This window comes from Genypterus blacodes, unplaced genomic scaffold, assembly GCF_046128005.1.
Source record: "Genypterus blacodes isolate CSIRO-AG114 ecotype Tasmania unplaced genomic scaffold, CSIRO-AGI_Gbla_v1 ptg000234l_1, whole genome shotgun sequence".
NCBI lineage: Eukaryota > Metazoa > Chordata > Actinopteri > Ophidiiformes > Ophidiidae > Genypterus > Genypterus blacodes.
This window is the reverse complement of record NW_027467032.1, coordinates 112,314-128,098: the sequence shown is the minus strand read 5'-3', so window position 1 is coordinate 128,098 and position 15,785 is coordinate 112,314. Positions and strand designations below refer to the sequence as shown.

Here is a 15,785-nt window from a genome sequence, read left to right as displayed (position 1 = left end):
AGTTCTTTTTGAGGTTTTTAATAACAGGTGCTTAAGAGTACATGGCAGCATGGGAATGCACCTAAGCATACCACAAACCCCCAAATAGTATTTACAAAATAACGCATATGTTGAATTTTATAGAAAAGGTAGCATATATACACAATGTGCAAAACATTTGGCATACTAACTATGCATCAAAATGTTTTTGAATTATACTAGTATAGTATAGATGAGATATTTTCATTCCTGGACAAACAATTCCCTTTTAAAAGGTCGACATTAGCTTTGTCAATTTAAGTCGTGAGAGTTTAGGGGTCTTTATTCTCCCCCAAGTCCATTTCCTTAACTATGTCTTTAACATTCATAGGCGGTCTCAGGCAATCTGAAAAACATCAAAACACTGACAGACACACCGACAGCCTGTACTTATCTGTTCCTAACATTTATCAGATTTGCTTTCGCCAGTTCTCTGTCACTGTGACCGGTAGGTGGCAGTATAACACAGCCATTACGTTTAATTCAGTATGAAGTGAGGTAATGGCACTGCATGGGAGTTATTCAAACAACCAAAGAGCTGTGGGTCATAGTGATGGATATTGTTATTCTTTTGGTGTCGTGCTGGATGAGATCAGGTCTTCTGTGACACTGTGTGAGTGGACTGGATAACAAAAACCGAGCTGTAGGCCAACATCAGTTCAAGAGTCTTAAACAAACAGTGCAGCAACTGTGAATAGTGACTTCTCACTTTGCAATGAAGTCCCATTAGTCACTTAAAGCATCTCACCTGCTATCCAAATGAACAATCACAGCTAAACGTTTGACAGTTTTCCTACTTGGCGAATAGCAGAGTTGTCATGATCGCTCCAGATTTCGTAAGGCAAATGTAACATTCAGCTGATCTGTGTGCTGTAAAGCATCCTATCAGAGCAAACAAAGTACGGTTAATTAGAGGGGAAACCGTGCTCTGAAAATATGACATACTCGGTTTGAAAGGCATTACAAATGGCTGCTGTGTTTGTTGTGGCCTGTGAACACTATAGCAACCCCTTCTCCTCCATACAGTTTTATTTCCACAAGTTTTGTCTTTGTTTTTGTTTGAGTCTGCCAATTTATGCTGTTGTTTTAGTCTCAGTGTCTTACATAAAGCACCAGTGTATGAAATGTGCTACACAAATAAAACTGCTTTGCCTTACATTAAGTGCATTAGTCTAATATGACCATATTACCATAATTGCGCTCCATATTCAATTTTGACACAGCTTTAAAATTCACACACACACACACACACACACACACACACACAGGAGCCATTCATATTCACAGGGAGGGTCGTTAAGTTCTCTGATTGCATTTGTCGTATATAGGCTTAAAAAAATGTACGAAAAATGTGTAATTGTCTGCTTATGAACAAGGCAGTGATCATTATTATCAGTCCCTGGCTTCTTGCTGTATATGATTATTACTTCTTTGAGAAGGATCAGGACATTTTCCTCTTTTGGTTCCTATAACCATGATCAACACAACACTGTACCAAGTGAAACAGTGTGACAACTTGAGCTCAAATGTTTCTCAAGCTAATTCCACTGTGAGACTGTGAGAGTACAATCGTGTCAATCAACCAGTACCAGATTTGTCCTCCTCAAAGAACGATCAGAGAGTTCCTCAAAAAAGAACAATGCAGCAACATTTCAAATGTTTTGTCCCGATAAGAATAATACCAAGCTGCCCGGACCCTGAGCATGCTCGTCTCTTAACAGTCTCTTGCCTAGAAAGCATTTATGGTCGAACAGGAGGGATCACCTTGAACTCAGTCTCCAAGAAAAGTTAATCCTAGGCAGCTGGACTTGCTAGTAAAAGGTTTGGAGACGTTTCACCTCTCATCTGTAAGGCCTCTTCAGCTCAGAGGACTTTTGGGTGAGAGGTGAAACATCTTCAAGCCTTTACTAGCAGGTCCAGTTGCCTTATGTTAACCTTCCTTGGATACCATGACATTTATGACTGAGAACCTTCACAGACTTGAATTCAGTCCCAGTTCAAGGTCAATTCATGGGCGTCCAGGAAAACAGAAGAGAAGACCCCTGCAGGTGACGACGTGCCTAAGGCACCGACTGCTTCTGCTGACACAGACATGGTGAGGTCCAACCAATCCATATTATCCACGTGGTTCTGTGGGTTTAAGTTGGAGGGCGCCGTGTTTAAGTCCACCTCCATATTGTCATAGTGGCAGTGCAGCTCCTCCATTAGCTTAAGTGTTTGTGGCTCACTGTCGACCCCCAGTGTGGCATCCAGGAGGGTTTCCAGGGCCACCAAGGTGGTAGAGGGGTTATGGGGAGCAGCAGGCAGCTGAGCCGTTTGGACCAGAGCCGGAGGGCGGGATAGCACCGTGTTGATGGGGAGGGTGGTGACACTCGCAGTCACGGGAAGATGCTTGTCCAGAGTGTGGGGATCCTGTCTGACGAAGGGCGACATCTCTACAAACCAGAGCAGAATTTCATTTTTAATCAGTGGGAAAATCACAATTTCTTCATGGCGCCCTGAAAAGAAGCTTCTGTGTGTCTCACCACCGCTCTCTATCAACACTTCAAACAGGTCGTCCATATGCTGGCTGGCTGCAGTTGGACCCTGCAGAAATAAAGGAGCAGAGAAAGCCTGAGTGACGACAGTTACTCTGCTTATACTGATGTACTGCAATGTATCCTGTTTGTCCTGTAGTTTTCACCTGAGCTGTCGTCAACATGCTGCGACTCTGCTTAATGGCGTCCTCATAGGGGGGCGGGTCCTTACACTTTGACACATCTGTGCATTTTGGCTGTTGCAGCATCAGAGCTGATTGGGTGGGACATAGGGCCTGCTTAACGAAAACAACACGCTCTCATATACATCCCATACAAATCCTCATTTACACAGTGAACACTAGGATAAGCTTCTACCTTGTTTGTGGGGCCTGTAGGGTCAGCCTGGGTAGAGGCGCCCCCTGCTGGACATTCTCTCGCAGAGAGGGTGTTGAGCAAGTGTTGCGCTTCTTTCCGCGGAGTCTGCAGAAAAATTTGTAGAGGTCAGTATGGAGACATTCATCCTCATCCTCATTATTATCATCATTATTATTCTTATGACACACTCTGCAGGACCAATTAAAACTCATGCTGTCTCTCCTGGTGACAAAAGTACATAGAGCAGTATTATAGAACATCTTTCACCTCACTAGTGACACCACTTCCAGCAGTTCTATGTAACACAGCTCATTAGCTCTCTCCTCAGTTAGCTGATGTTGGACTGAAGCACAGTGCAGACACGGGGCAGTCAGGGCACTGTTGTCAGCCCACACTCACTCACTCACCACCTGCTCCAGTAACCCAAAACTCCCTCGAGGCCCTCTTTTGATGTGATTAGAGGAGGAATTTGTCACCCAGCCTAGGCCTTTTATTACTGTGGCAACATGTGAGACAAATCGCCCACTGAGTGTGTCAACGATATCAGAGAGAAACTCCTCTTTGAAAAACACCCCAAACATGACATGATAAATGATTAGTCTGAGCCATTACAAACACTGCACTAGATGTATGATGTGCAGCCTAAACTGATATGAAAGAATGAGGCGCAATTTAAGATTTACACAGAATTCTCACATACACAAGAACAACCCAAAAAAAACTAAAGCCTGTCACCAAACTGGAGATACAAAGTTCTTCAGAAAATGTTTTCCCCCTGAATACATGTAACTCGACACTGCAGCAAAGTTAAGAACTTGTTTTCCCATGCACACGCTTGAACAGACAGACAGACAGACTAAGAGTTTTTTTTTCCCACGGCAACATTTTATGACTTTAAGTCTTCTTACATTTAACATCTTCACCTGCAAAGAATGAGAGCTGTCAGAGTAAAGTGAAATATTTCCCCCTGAAACGCTGAGTGATGTGGCACAAAATGGTAGAACTCAAATAGAGTAGCTCTATATTGTACTCTAATGCTTCAGTAAATGTCCTTAGTTAGTTTATGAGACTGAGTAAGAAACAGATCATGCTTTATTAGAGTGAGTGTGAGCATTACTTTAAGTGTTCATTACCTTTGTCATGGGCTGAGTCTGAGTGCTGCATTGCTGTTGCAATGTTGCTGAGCTCTCTGTTTTCTGTGGCATCTGTCCAGGAGTCTGGATGAGGCCTGCGGCTACACTGCTGACAGTGGTGTGTAATCTGAAGCCGCTGCTTGGGAGCTGAATAGTGGCTGCTGAGGCAGAGTGAGATGGAGGCAGAAGGATCTGAGCTCCAGTCTGGATGCCCTGCAGGGTCTCGGACTGATTTAGAGTCTGGGGCAGCTGTTGGTGGATGATGAAATGATGCGGTGGAGCTAAGTGGCTCTGATCGGCTCCCTCCTCCTGTTTGACCACCACTGGCAGACAAGGAGAACCACAGGAAGCTGAGCAGTTTGTGGAGGTCCAATTTTCCTGTTTGACCTGGATGAGAGCTGGATGAGGGCTGAGCCGAGGCGGCGAATCTCCCTGCTGACTTCTCTTCTCCACCTCCAGCTGCATCTTCAGTTCCTCCACCAGCCTCTGCTCCTGCTCCAGCTTCCTCATCAGCTCCTTGATCTGACGCTCCTTCTCGTGCAGACGTTTGTCTTTCTCAGAGTCCTTCTCCGGGAGCCTGGCCTCTGCTGGAGTGTCCTCCTGCAGAGATCTCTGCAGGGAGCTCTTGCAGGGAGCAGCGTCTGAAAGCTTTGCAGGACTTTCTGCCGTACCTCCCTCCTCCAGGCCCATACTGGACACCTTGGAGACCACAGGTGACACTGGTGGTGTTAACCTTTCGGATGGGGTGGCTCCAATCTCCACGGCGGTAGCAGTTTGCATGTTGGAGTTCTCCTGATACATTTTAAGCCTCTCAATCAGATCTGTTTTAGTGCCAGACACAGGCAGCGATCTGAGTTTCAGTTCCATTTTCAGTTCAGCAACCTATAAAGACAAAACGTTACAATAAAATACCTCTCAGCCTTATACCCACTCTGCAATATGCATGAGGTGCATTTAGTCAGACAGTATTGAGCCACCTTCATCTCATCCAGATTGGCAGGTAAATGATGAGGCTTGCGGTTGGTCTCAGCATGTCGGGGCCGCACAGGGGCCAGTGAGACCAAATGCGGACTGGATGCAGCGTTTCTACTCAGAGTGATGGCTGAACAGCTGGTTTGTCCCTCGTTTGCTGATCTGTTGTTTTAATTCCAGGAGAAAAAGGGAGAAGAGATGAGTGAGTCTAGGCGAGTGCCCATTCTTCATAATTAACAGCCTCTGTGTAGGAAGCTGTGGGCAGCAAACAGCAGTATTTGTGACATATCACAGCTGTGGTGAAACAAAAATGACAGATATAGTCTCACAGGTGTGACCCTTTTAATGGGGTTGCTGAAAACAACAGCTTAACACTGAAAGCCTACAACAGTTTGTAGTTTTGCGGTGGTTGCTGCACAGTCTGTGTAATAAATCCCAAATGTTATCAGCCTAGAAAAACAAAGGTAGACTATGTGGTCGAGCCAAAATTGTATCTGTGTGCGTATCAAAGGAGTGTTTGTGTTGGTGGACATAGCCATACCGCAGTGGGGCAGGCAGGACGGCCTGGTAGCTGTACCGCTGCTGTTGCTGGCTCAGGATCTGCAGCTGCAGAAACTGCTGCTGCTGCTGCAGGAGGCGCGCATAGGCAGAATTCATGGGCAGGTCATTGGGCTCCTGCTTCTGGTCTGGGGGGATGTACTGGTGGTACTTCAACTTTTTCACCCGTGGCTTGGCCTCCTTGCTCTTTTTGCTGCGGCTTTTATCACTGAGTGTCTTGGGCTGGCTTTGCTGCAGAGGAACACAAAGGAGGGGCAGGTTCAACCTGACAGGACCATCTGGAGGATATTTCTTCAGTTGGGTTGATCTCAGTCCAGTAGATATCAGTCAGTACAGCTCACATTGCCAGTAGCAGACTTGGAACTGGTTTAAGTATTTTACAGCTTTAAGTGCTTAGGTGGAACATTGTTCTGAGGCAAACTACAGGATGAGGATATGGTGGAAATGGATGTGATGTGCCCCTTATTGTTTTGCCACCTGCGATACAGGATACACATAAAAATGGCCGGGCATATGAAAAGCAGGTTCCAATTATAAAAACATCAAGTCAAGTTGGTTTAAACAATCACGTCATCTCCAATTTGTTAAACTCATTCCTCAGTCATATTCCAAAGGAGGGAGAGGTCAACCTATGTTCTGAGAGCAAAACAGGATTATGGTACACACTGGACAATTTATTGCTTCACTCCCACCTTTTAGGTTTTGGCTTACGGCCTGCCCCGAATGAGGAAGACGAGCCTGTCATTTGACCCTAATTGAAGACTAACTGTGGCTGGCAGCTTAAAGCCCCGGGATTTGTGAAAGTACTTTAATCCCTGTTGTTCTTTGAACTTCGTTTGACTTGGCTGAACGCTGGCTTTCAGTTCACCAATAAACTGGCGTGATCCTTAGTGTGACAAAACCCAGACCTGCTGTTTTCTACTTGACATTGTGTCTTGTCATGTCCAAAGGAAAGGGCGTTAAAACCCCACAGTTAATAGATCAGAGGCTCAAGTAGCAGAAGTCACAGCAGCTGAGTAAGAAATGTGTAGACGTAGTGTAAACTCACTTGAACTGGAATGAAACAAATTGTATAAATGAACTCGCCCTTTAAATAACAATCTTTATTCTAATTTAACAAGACTTCAAGCTGTCCAGCTGCACAAACCATCAGCCGCTCGATCAAACTGGCTTCTAAATCTCACCTTCAGAAGAACTGTTCCTGCTGTGGGAGCCGCGGGGGCAGCGGCCATTGGTCTAGGTATCTGTCGGTTCCCCTGTTGTTCACTGACGGGGCAGACGAGGTTGACTAAATCGGATGCGGGCAGGGAGTTAGGAGGGGACGGCTAAGATAAGCAGAGACAGATAGAAACCACATGAAGCGTTCGGTGAGAACAGTGGAGCTGCTTTGACCGTAAATCATCAACCCACACACGACAAGAAAAGCATCTCAGCTGGAAAAATATACAGTCAGATAACAGACAGAGTGATGACTAAAAGGAGAGAACGAGAATGAGCAAGAGATGTGGCTGTAAGTCCGGATAGAAGCATAAGACTAGAACAATGTGTGCACATTAATTAATGAACTAATTCTGTCTCATAAAGGGGTAAGACGAGGTTGACTAAATCTTCCAGTGATGTTCTGTAACCTAAGGCACCTTTACTTATTACTCACAGACACTTCATGTAGAGTGTGTTCATCTGTTTGCATCTCACCTGCATGGGGGAGTTGAGACGAGATGGAGTGGTGGGCGTGGCCTCAACCCCAGCACCATCCTTTGGCGAGGCGGAGCTGCTGGAGCTGTGAGACTCCTGACTGGATGGCCGATTGGGCGACGAGGCGCCGCAGCTGTCCTCGTCGAAGTTGTACACGTCCAGCTTCTTGGGTTGAGTCACCTTTTCCTCTGTAGGGCCCAGCGGCACATTAGCAAGGTTAAGCTTATTGTAAAACACGCAAGTCATCCACATAAAGAGAAACAGGGGAAACTTCATGTGAATGGTTAAGAACTTTTAGTAGACTTGGGTCTGAAAAAACAAAAGAATATTACAAATAAAAGTCATCAATCTTCTTCTTCTTGTATATCAAACAGTTTTTGATCATTTTCTGGTTTAACATTTTGTTTGTGTCTGTGAACAAACTCCATGTGTGAGGATATAATAATGATTATCTACCAATGACCTCCTTGACCTCTGTGTCCACAGGCAGGATGTTCTTCTCCACCAGCTCCATGGGACCAGGGCGCTGGGAGATCTTCTCATTGAGGTCGTCAGTCAGTCTGGCTTTCTTCAGCTTCATCTGTGTGGCCTGCAGGGAGGGCTCGGCGTGTGTCTCTGATAAACAAAACACGGGATCAGCGGTTATGATCAACATTCTGCCTGGTGACTCACCCCAGGCTTGAGCCAGACCACACAAAGGTCTGTCTGCTTCAAACGCATCTATCTGGTTATCACTTTGTAAAGCAAATTTAAGAGGCAATTGCAGCTGGACAAACGCAAAGCTTATTTGTTTGGCTTATCAAACAGCACGCTTACCTTGCAGGATGTGCATACGGACCAGCTCGGAGCGCTCGGGTCTGCTGCAGAGTTTGTGTTTTAAGAAGTTCCCAGTCTGCTGGAAGAGGAAGAAAGAATCTGAATTTGTCCTTTTGTTGCGATGTATTTGCTGATGTGCTTGACGCTTGATGTCTTACCCTGGCTCGCTCCAGGTTGCGGATCTGCTCATGGAAGGAAGCCGGTGTTTTCAGAGCTGAGAGAAAGTGAAAGAGAGACATCCAGAATTTTTCAGCATTCTGGTCCAAGTCTTCCCTGTTTTATCACTGATTTAGGTGTTTTCACCTAGTTTCACCTCTGCTAGTTTTTTTATTACTGAAATCCATTCTCCCTTGGCTTGGGTTGCCATGTCAGGATTCCTTTAATCAAAAAGTGAATTATTGTTAACAGTGAACTCCAGAACAACAAAGACGTTTCTGTTTTGTTAATATAATCCGCATGAGTGAAATAAGGTGAACTGCTATTTATCTCCACTGTATACACTGCCTGTTCTATGGAGCCGCAGCAGCTGGAAGTGATCAACAAAACCCTGTAATGGGAACAAACACATTAATTATTTGCATTTATAAAACCTTTCAAACATGTCACCCTCTTCTAATGCTGAAATAAATCTTCATCACCACACAAGCTACAGGTTTAAAAATATTTGGGCCTTAATTCAATTGTGAAGGAAAACAAAAACCCATTGCAATCACAGCTTGTCAATCCATTAAGTGTTTCACAGACGGCAGAAACCTGCACAAATCTTCCCTCATTTACTTTGGTCAATTAAGTCGCAAGGCACTAATACAAGCACAGAAGACTGATGACTCAAGGTTAAAGTTTGGCTCTGGCTTGTATATTTCTGATGTAAATCCCGAACATGGTGCTTTGAAAATGTCCTGAATACATCCTCTGCCTTAATAAAAACAGAAGCTGACACAGCAGCGCCAATGGAGCGGGATGCTGCATAACAGAAATGACATTTACCAGAGGAACAGGAGGAACATCCAAGGGGAGAAAATGAACAATTGGCTCTGCGGCGAACGCAAAACTTCCTCACGTGTGCTTCCAAAGTGTCAGATGCAACAAGCTCTTATTTTGAAAGGGAACAAGTGAACCCGATCCTTCTGCCAAAGGCTTTGTTCCAAATAAAAGGGACGATAAAGATCAGATCCAGTAAGTAAATACCGCTACATCTGCAACAGTTAATGATGTCTGTTTGATGAGGAGGTCTGGCCGGGTGCTGATGGAGTCTGACACGCAGCATGGAGATATGCTAACAAAGTATTATACAGTGTTCTGGTGTACAGAATCTTTCCTCTGTGCATTGGTGATGCCAGCTTACAAATCAGTAAATAAAGTCAAGTCGAGGATCATTTTCTGTAAGTTTGGGGAAAATTAAGATTTAGGTCGAAATTCCCAAAAGGACACTGTAAAAAGCCCATATCTTGGTGAATTTAAGCGCTAGAGCTCTAAAATTTCAAACACAGCATCTACATAACACGAGGATCATTTTCTGTAAGTTTGGGGCAAATTAATTTTGGTCAAATTCTCCAAAATGACAGTGTAACCATGGACCAAATTGGTCATTTTTGTGAAGGATAAGACTGAATTGTATTTGTCCCGGAGGACATTGTTGTAAAATTGTCCTTCGAGCCAGAGTTGAACCAGGGACCTAAGGATCCCCCGGTTTATGGCACTACAGTCCTCCGCTCTACCAACTGAGCTATCAAGGGGTATGACACACATCATGCCAGCGGAATCATCGATAGAATTGTTCATTTTTGAGAAAAGCCCATATCTTGGCAAAGGAAAGAGCTAGAGCTCTAACATTTCAAACACAGCATCTACATGACACAAGGATCATATTCTGTAAGTTTGGGGCAAGTTTAATTTTTGGTCCAATTTCCCAAAATGAGTGTATCCATGGACCAAATTGTTCAATTTGTAAAAAGCCCATTTCTTGGTGAATTAAGTCCTTCTGATTGATCGGCTTCCAAGCAGAATTTGTGCGACATCACCACGGTGTGTGTTTGGGCTTTGCTATTTTCCATGAGTGCAGCATTAATAAGCAGGACTTCTGAGGAGTCAAACAGGAAGCGTTCATTTTTAACTGATGAAAGTCGTGAGTTTGCCTCATGCAGAGAATTTCCCTTTGATCATGCAGAGTGAACTCATCCGGTCTGGCTCATCAACGAGTCACCTCCTCCTCTACGATGAGCACTATTTACCTTAAAGATGGCCCTGGTCAGGAATGGGGGGGGGGGAGGGAGGGTTGCTCTTAGGGAGTGCGTCAAGAGCAGCAAAGCAAAAACATTCCTGCTCGTGGACTAAAACATCGCTGCATACCTGCCGTCGAGTCTGCGAGTGTGGGGGCTGAAGCAGGGGGGCGGAGGAGGAACACTAGGAGGTTTCCTGCAGAGGAGGCGACTGACCTCCGCTGCAGGCCCAGTCGCTGACTCACGAGGCAACGTGAGCAGAGAGGCTCTCCAGAGAAAACAGAGCACAGAGGAAGAGCTTTGTCCTTTTCCTCCTTCTACTTTTTGTATTGTTTTTACTTTGGTCTCAATTTTATGAGACGAGCTCCTAAACCACAACACTGACACAGGGAAGAGTTCAGGAGGATATACTTCAAATACATGCAGAGGTGGACGGTATAGGAGCTGCAGGTCACATGACAGTGGAGTTAGTACTTCATATTTTCTTGTAAATGTGTTTCCGCCACTAAAATGCCCTGAAAGACTTGTCTCACCTTATTCTTAACTATCGTGCGCTTTTCTTTTAAAGCTGTTCTAATTGTCCAATTCATTGTGTGCTCTGTAAAACACTTTGAATTACCTTCTTGGTGACACATCTTTTGCATGGATTCAGTGCAGCCAGTGTTTTCCATTCATTTTCACACATCAGGAGCAAATTGATTTCCATACTGTGAGCCCGGTGTCCTTTAAATGCTGCACATAGACTCTGAATAGGATAAAAATGAGCTACTTTAAAATAATTTGAATTTATTTGCCATCCAGTATCTCCCCAGGGAGTTTCTCTACAATTTACTGAGCGAATAAATCAGCCGGCACACACAAAATAGTGTAATTATTAAGCCGTTAACGGTGTAGTAATACGTCTGCTAATATGGAGGTCCAGGCCCCCATAGGGTTGCGTGTACATTCCTTTACCCTTGACACAAGATGAACTCACTATTGGGATCACGCAACAGTGCAACGTGTTCACAATTAAAATACCTGTTCTTGTGTACACACACACACACACACACACACACACACACACACACACACACACACACACACACACACACACACACACACAGAGAAACTGAAGATAATTATACTAGTCAGAATATATTTACATGGATCCTGCTGTTGTCACATTGTGTGTCTTTGCACAATTGCTCTCCAAACATTGTGACTATGTGGATGACGGAGACACCACAAAGTACTTTCAAAGGAAACAGAGTACTTTTATGTTGAGTGAGTGGTTACCAGAGAGCAAAGCACCCTGGTTTTAAGACATATTTCTAATCTCTATTTATATCAGGCTTTATGTGGTGGGCGAGGGTGGAATACTCACGCGGCATAATGCCTTGCTCGGCTAGCTGCTCCCGACTTCGTCTCTGCTGCAAGCGAAGCTGGAGGACTGCGGGAAAGCAGACACACACAGGTCAGAGTGTGAACTGTGACCATTCAGAGACAAACTAGGATGAGTCGACTAACAACCAGCTCTGTCTGTAACCACGAATCCTGCCGGACTTCATACGATACAAAGGGACTTAAAACTTCTCATTACGATTACACCAAAGCCAGACGTGTTCACCGCCACTGACATCCCGCTCACTTCCTGCATGGTTAAACAGTACCACACATTTTACAACAGCTAGACTCAAATTGTGTTTAGTGATTCGTGGAGAGGTCGTCCAATATCTCTGTGTGGAATGCAAATGGACAGTAAAGTCAAACAAAGATAGCAGCCATACAGAGGCTCTATTGTATAAACTCAAATTGGCAATGATGGCGTTCAGAAGTTTCGTCTTTCTACAAAGTGTGTTTGCTTTCGACGGAGGAGCAGCGATCTGCATGTCTGTGGAACATCAAACATCAAAAATATGAATACCTCGGAGCGGTTGTTGAGTCTTGCGCACATGCCCTGCGTACGACACTTGGACGAGCCTCGGTGTTATTTTCACATCAGTGTAAACTTCAGTAAGATCCCAGTTTAAACATTTATAAACAAGTGAGCGTGGACATGTTATTTCAGTAAAATAACACAGCCCCGCTGAGTAAAAACTGTTTGAACTGAGGAAGGTGATGGGTGATGGTGACGAATGAAGCGGCTGTGTGAGGAACGCGGGGCCGTTATCGTCACCGCCGCAGTGAAAGCCTGCCTAGTGAAATCGCCTCAGTGGCTTCAAGGAAAACAGCTACACACGCTACACACACACGCGCACACATGCACGCAAACACAGAGAGAGAGAGAGAGAGAGAGAGACCTGCTCAGCTCTCTCTCTCAGCTCTCCTGGGAAAGGCGCTGCGTCTGAACAGGCCTCTGTGACTCACTCCAGCAAAAATAAACTGGGCAGCTGTGAGAACGAGGCCTGGGAACCATGACATTTTGGGGGTAGACGGGGGGGAAGGGGGGCGGGGGGAGTAGGGGGTGATGTCCAGTAGTACGCAGAGCGGACTGGACTTTCGCTGCCGTCCACTGGTGGGCAAGGGAACGCTGAGCGACAAGAGCCGGGGCGAGGAGGAGAGGGTGGGGAGGGTTTCACTCTCACGCAGATTGTCGACTCTCAGAGAACACAGTGTGCCTGCCCCGCCTGCTGTGTTTGCTATTACAAACCCAGGCAAAGGGGATACGGCAGCTTGAAACAGATCGTAATAGGAAATTGGAAAGAAAAAAAAGAAAAAAGGCAAAACATTGGTTTGACTCAATATTTATATCAACTGTGACCTGGAAGGAATGCTGCAGGCCAGGAGATTTACGAGTGCAATGATGTGTATCAATAGCATCATGAGAGTTTAATAGCAGACTTTAATCTCAGTGTCAGAGCAGAGAGGGTCAAGCTCATGCCTGGGGTCTTGGTGTGTCACACTGATGACAAAGCCTCATCTTCAGTCTGAACCCGGGGCTGATACACTGTGAGGTGGACTGGCCTCATGCTCCTGCTCACCAACACAGCATAAACAAACGCAGAGAAGTGGTTTCACTGAAATCCCAGCGTCCTAACAATGCAAATTCCAATTCCGAACGCACCTCGTGTCCAGCTCGTCCCTGGAGGTCTCACATCAGACGTTTACTTGGGCTGATTTCATTTTGGATTCTATTTTAGAAAGCCGTTTTGGACGGGCTACAGATGTCCCAGACAAAGCTGATGTGACTTTAGGAACAGGGTGACACTGGGTTATGTTGACTCTGTTGTCATGGATACCAAAGATTCTAAACAGAATCCCGTTTTAGCAAAGAGCTCAAAGCTTCTATATCCAGTAAGCCAAAAGATAAATTGTGAATAATATATACAGTAGCTGATTTAGATGCTTTGTCTCGGACACCTTCCAACTGATGCTAATATGGGTCAACAAGGGCGCATCCACGAGATGAGTCAATGTTTTCTACATTTGTGGAGACGACATCATCATCAATCATTTTATCTTTTAGTTTAGTTTAGTAAAGCTTATCAGTGAGTCGCAGTGCATTTGTTCTTGTTTTTGATGTTGGAAAGCTTTCTCACTTCCAAATATCTGGCTAAAAAAACTGATATGGGGAATGTCTAACTCGGACTTTAAGGTTATTAATAGAAAATCCCAGAAAAGAAAAGACATTTATTTTCCCCCTGCAAAAGCTTGTGTGTGTGTGTGTGTGTGTGTGTGTGTGTGTGTGTGTGTGTGTGTGTGTGTGTGTGTGTGTGTGTGTGTGTGTGTGTGTATGTGTCTGTGTGTGTGTGTGTGTGTGTGTGTGTGTGTGTGTGTGTGTGTGTGTGTCTTCCAAAATACACAAGCCCGAAGTTGGCAGATGGTTGGAATCAGGTTCACTGGTGCAAAGAAATTTGGTGGATTTTGTGATGCCTCTTAAAGGATCATTGTATTTAGGGAATTGCGCCTGCGAGCACTTCTGTTTTGCCTGCGTTATTATACTGCCATCATATGTGACTTTACAGACTTAAGAGTGAGACAACTGTAATAAATGCGCTGCCTGCAGAGATGTCAAAAGACACACACAATCTGTTGAGTAAATGAAGGGAAAAAGCCAGTGGACTACGCAGACGGCTGTGCAGGTACGGCGCAACCAAAGGAATGTGATGCTAAAGAATGCAAGGTGGATTAGAAAAGTGGAAATCATGATCTGAATCTTCAACTTGAGCCTTTCCAAGCATTGCCACTAATTCCAGTCACTGCATCTTCTTTCATCACTGCAAGGACTTTATGCTTATAGACGGAAAAAGCTAACCACAGCAGTGTGTAAAGCAATTTAACAGCTCTGCAATAAACCATACATTTATTAAGCTTAGATTTATTTTGTGATGTGTCGTTTTAACTCGTGACATGTAGTTGTAATAATTGTTGTAAGTATTAAATGACTAAGACCTGTTGGTATAATACTGCAACTAACTCACTATGACTACAACCTCCAAAAGGACAGCAGAATACAATCAACACTTCTCTAACACTGTAAACAAAAGTGGAACAGTATAGGTTAGGATCATTAGAAGTTAGGATCCATTGCACAGCTGTTAATTAATCGCATTAGATTCCACAGCGGTATCAAATGAACTGGTCACTGATCAGGATTTTCTCTTTTTGCCTGATGAGTGCCACTGTTGCCCGGTCATTTCCTGGTGGGGCTTCATCTGCGTCATGACAACCCCCCACCCCCTGCTAATGCCCTGCAGCATCAGTTAAGATTAGCCAGACAAAAGCCTTTACTCTGATTCATACACAGCAGGGCTAGAGAACTTTCTATGAACAACAATTATTATTAACATTGAAATGAATGGAAGTTAGACAGGGAAAGGAATAAGAAAGCACCTGATTTAAATTTACCCCTGCAGATGGAGGGGGTCTCCACATCAAGGCAGGCCATAGAGGACAGAGGTGGTTCGCTTGGTTGCCAGGTCTGGAATCCCATGGATTGATCAGGCCGGTGGTGAAAAGGAGGGTTGAGGAAGAGAAAAGCCCCGGGTCTGAGTGAGCGGCAGCAGGCTCTCAGAGCTGCGTGGAGTCCCTCCTCTCCGGCTCTCTGCTGGCCTCAGCAAGAGAAAGTGTGTGCGAGTGTGTGTATGTGTGCGAGAGCCCTCAGTCAACGTCAGGAGGAGGGAACAACACAGCGCTGCTCGTGTTAACCCTCACCAGGCTGCTCTACTGTCTCCAAGCACAATCACCTCTGTTAACCTCTGACTTTATTTTGTAAACTTCTGACAGTAAGATGAATCAATATTTCCTGGTTTGTGGAAATTCACTCTGCAAGGGACTCGATCTCTCTCTGCCAAACAACACAGAGTTGAACACAACAAGCTGTTGGTTGTTTTCAGTGGGCAAATCTCCATGAGAAACATAAATGGGTGTTTTTTTTGTTCTCTAAAAATGATTATACTACTAAATAATGATGACATGAGCAAACACACTGCATCCCTGGGGACACAGAGTCTTATTTTTAAACTTTTTTTTTCAATTTGATACAGCTTTTAGACATT

General features: G+C 44.8%; 1 protein-coding gene across 4 annotated transcripts; it reads right to left on the bottom strand.

The window, feature by feature from the left end:
* Nucleotides 1-2: 2 nt before the first annotated feature.
* mrtfbb (myocardin related transcription factor Bb) lies at nt 3-15,438 on the bottom strand. 4 transcript variants are annotated; one of them, XM_076170927.1, is made up of 14 exons: nt 15,121-15,438; nt 11,672-11,737; nt 8,245-8,300; nt 8,087-8,165; nt 7,727-7,885; nt 7,271-7,458; nt 6,760-6,900; nt 5,559-5,806; nt 5,023-5,179; nt 4,046-4,927; nt 2,913-3,017; nt 2,702-2,833; nt 2,544-2,604; nt 3-2,453 (listed from the first exon to the last, which is right to left on the bottom strand). In XM_076170927.1, the coding sequence occupies exons 1-14, from the start codon at nt 15,218-15,220 to the stop codon at nt 2,005-2,007; spliced, it is 2,823 nt and encodes a 940-aa protein (XP_076027042.1). In that variant the 5' UTR covers nt 15,221-15,438; the 3' UTR covers nt 3-2,004. The 4 variants fall into 4 exon arrangements, with proteins under 4 accessions (XP_076027042.1, XP_076027045.1, XP_076027043.1 ...); XM_076170930.1 differs by having other exon boundaries at nt 2,702-2,830; XM_076170928.1 differs by having other exon boundaries at nt 8,087-8,162.
* Between the last annotated feature and the right edge of the window lie 347 nt (nt 15,439-15,785).

Excerpts from the sequence above, each read along its gene's own strand:
- mrtfbb (XM_076170927.1), bottom strand. The coding sequence starts at position 15,220 with ATGGGATTCCAGACCTGGCAACCAAGCGAACCACCTCTGTCCTCTATG. Across the intron at positions 7,886-8,086 it reads CCGTATGCACATCCTGCAAG|AGACACACGCCGAGCCCTCC; the intron begins GTAAGCGTGCTG and ends TTTGTTTATCAG. Across the intron at positions 2,605-2,701 it reads GCATGTTGACGACAGCTCAG|GGTCCAACTGCAGCCAGCCA; the intron begins GTGAAAACTACA and ends TTATTTCTGCAG.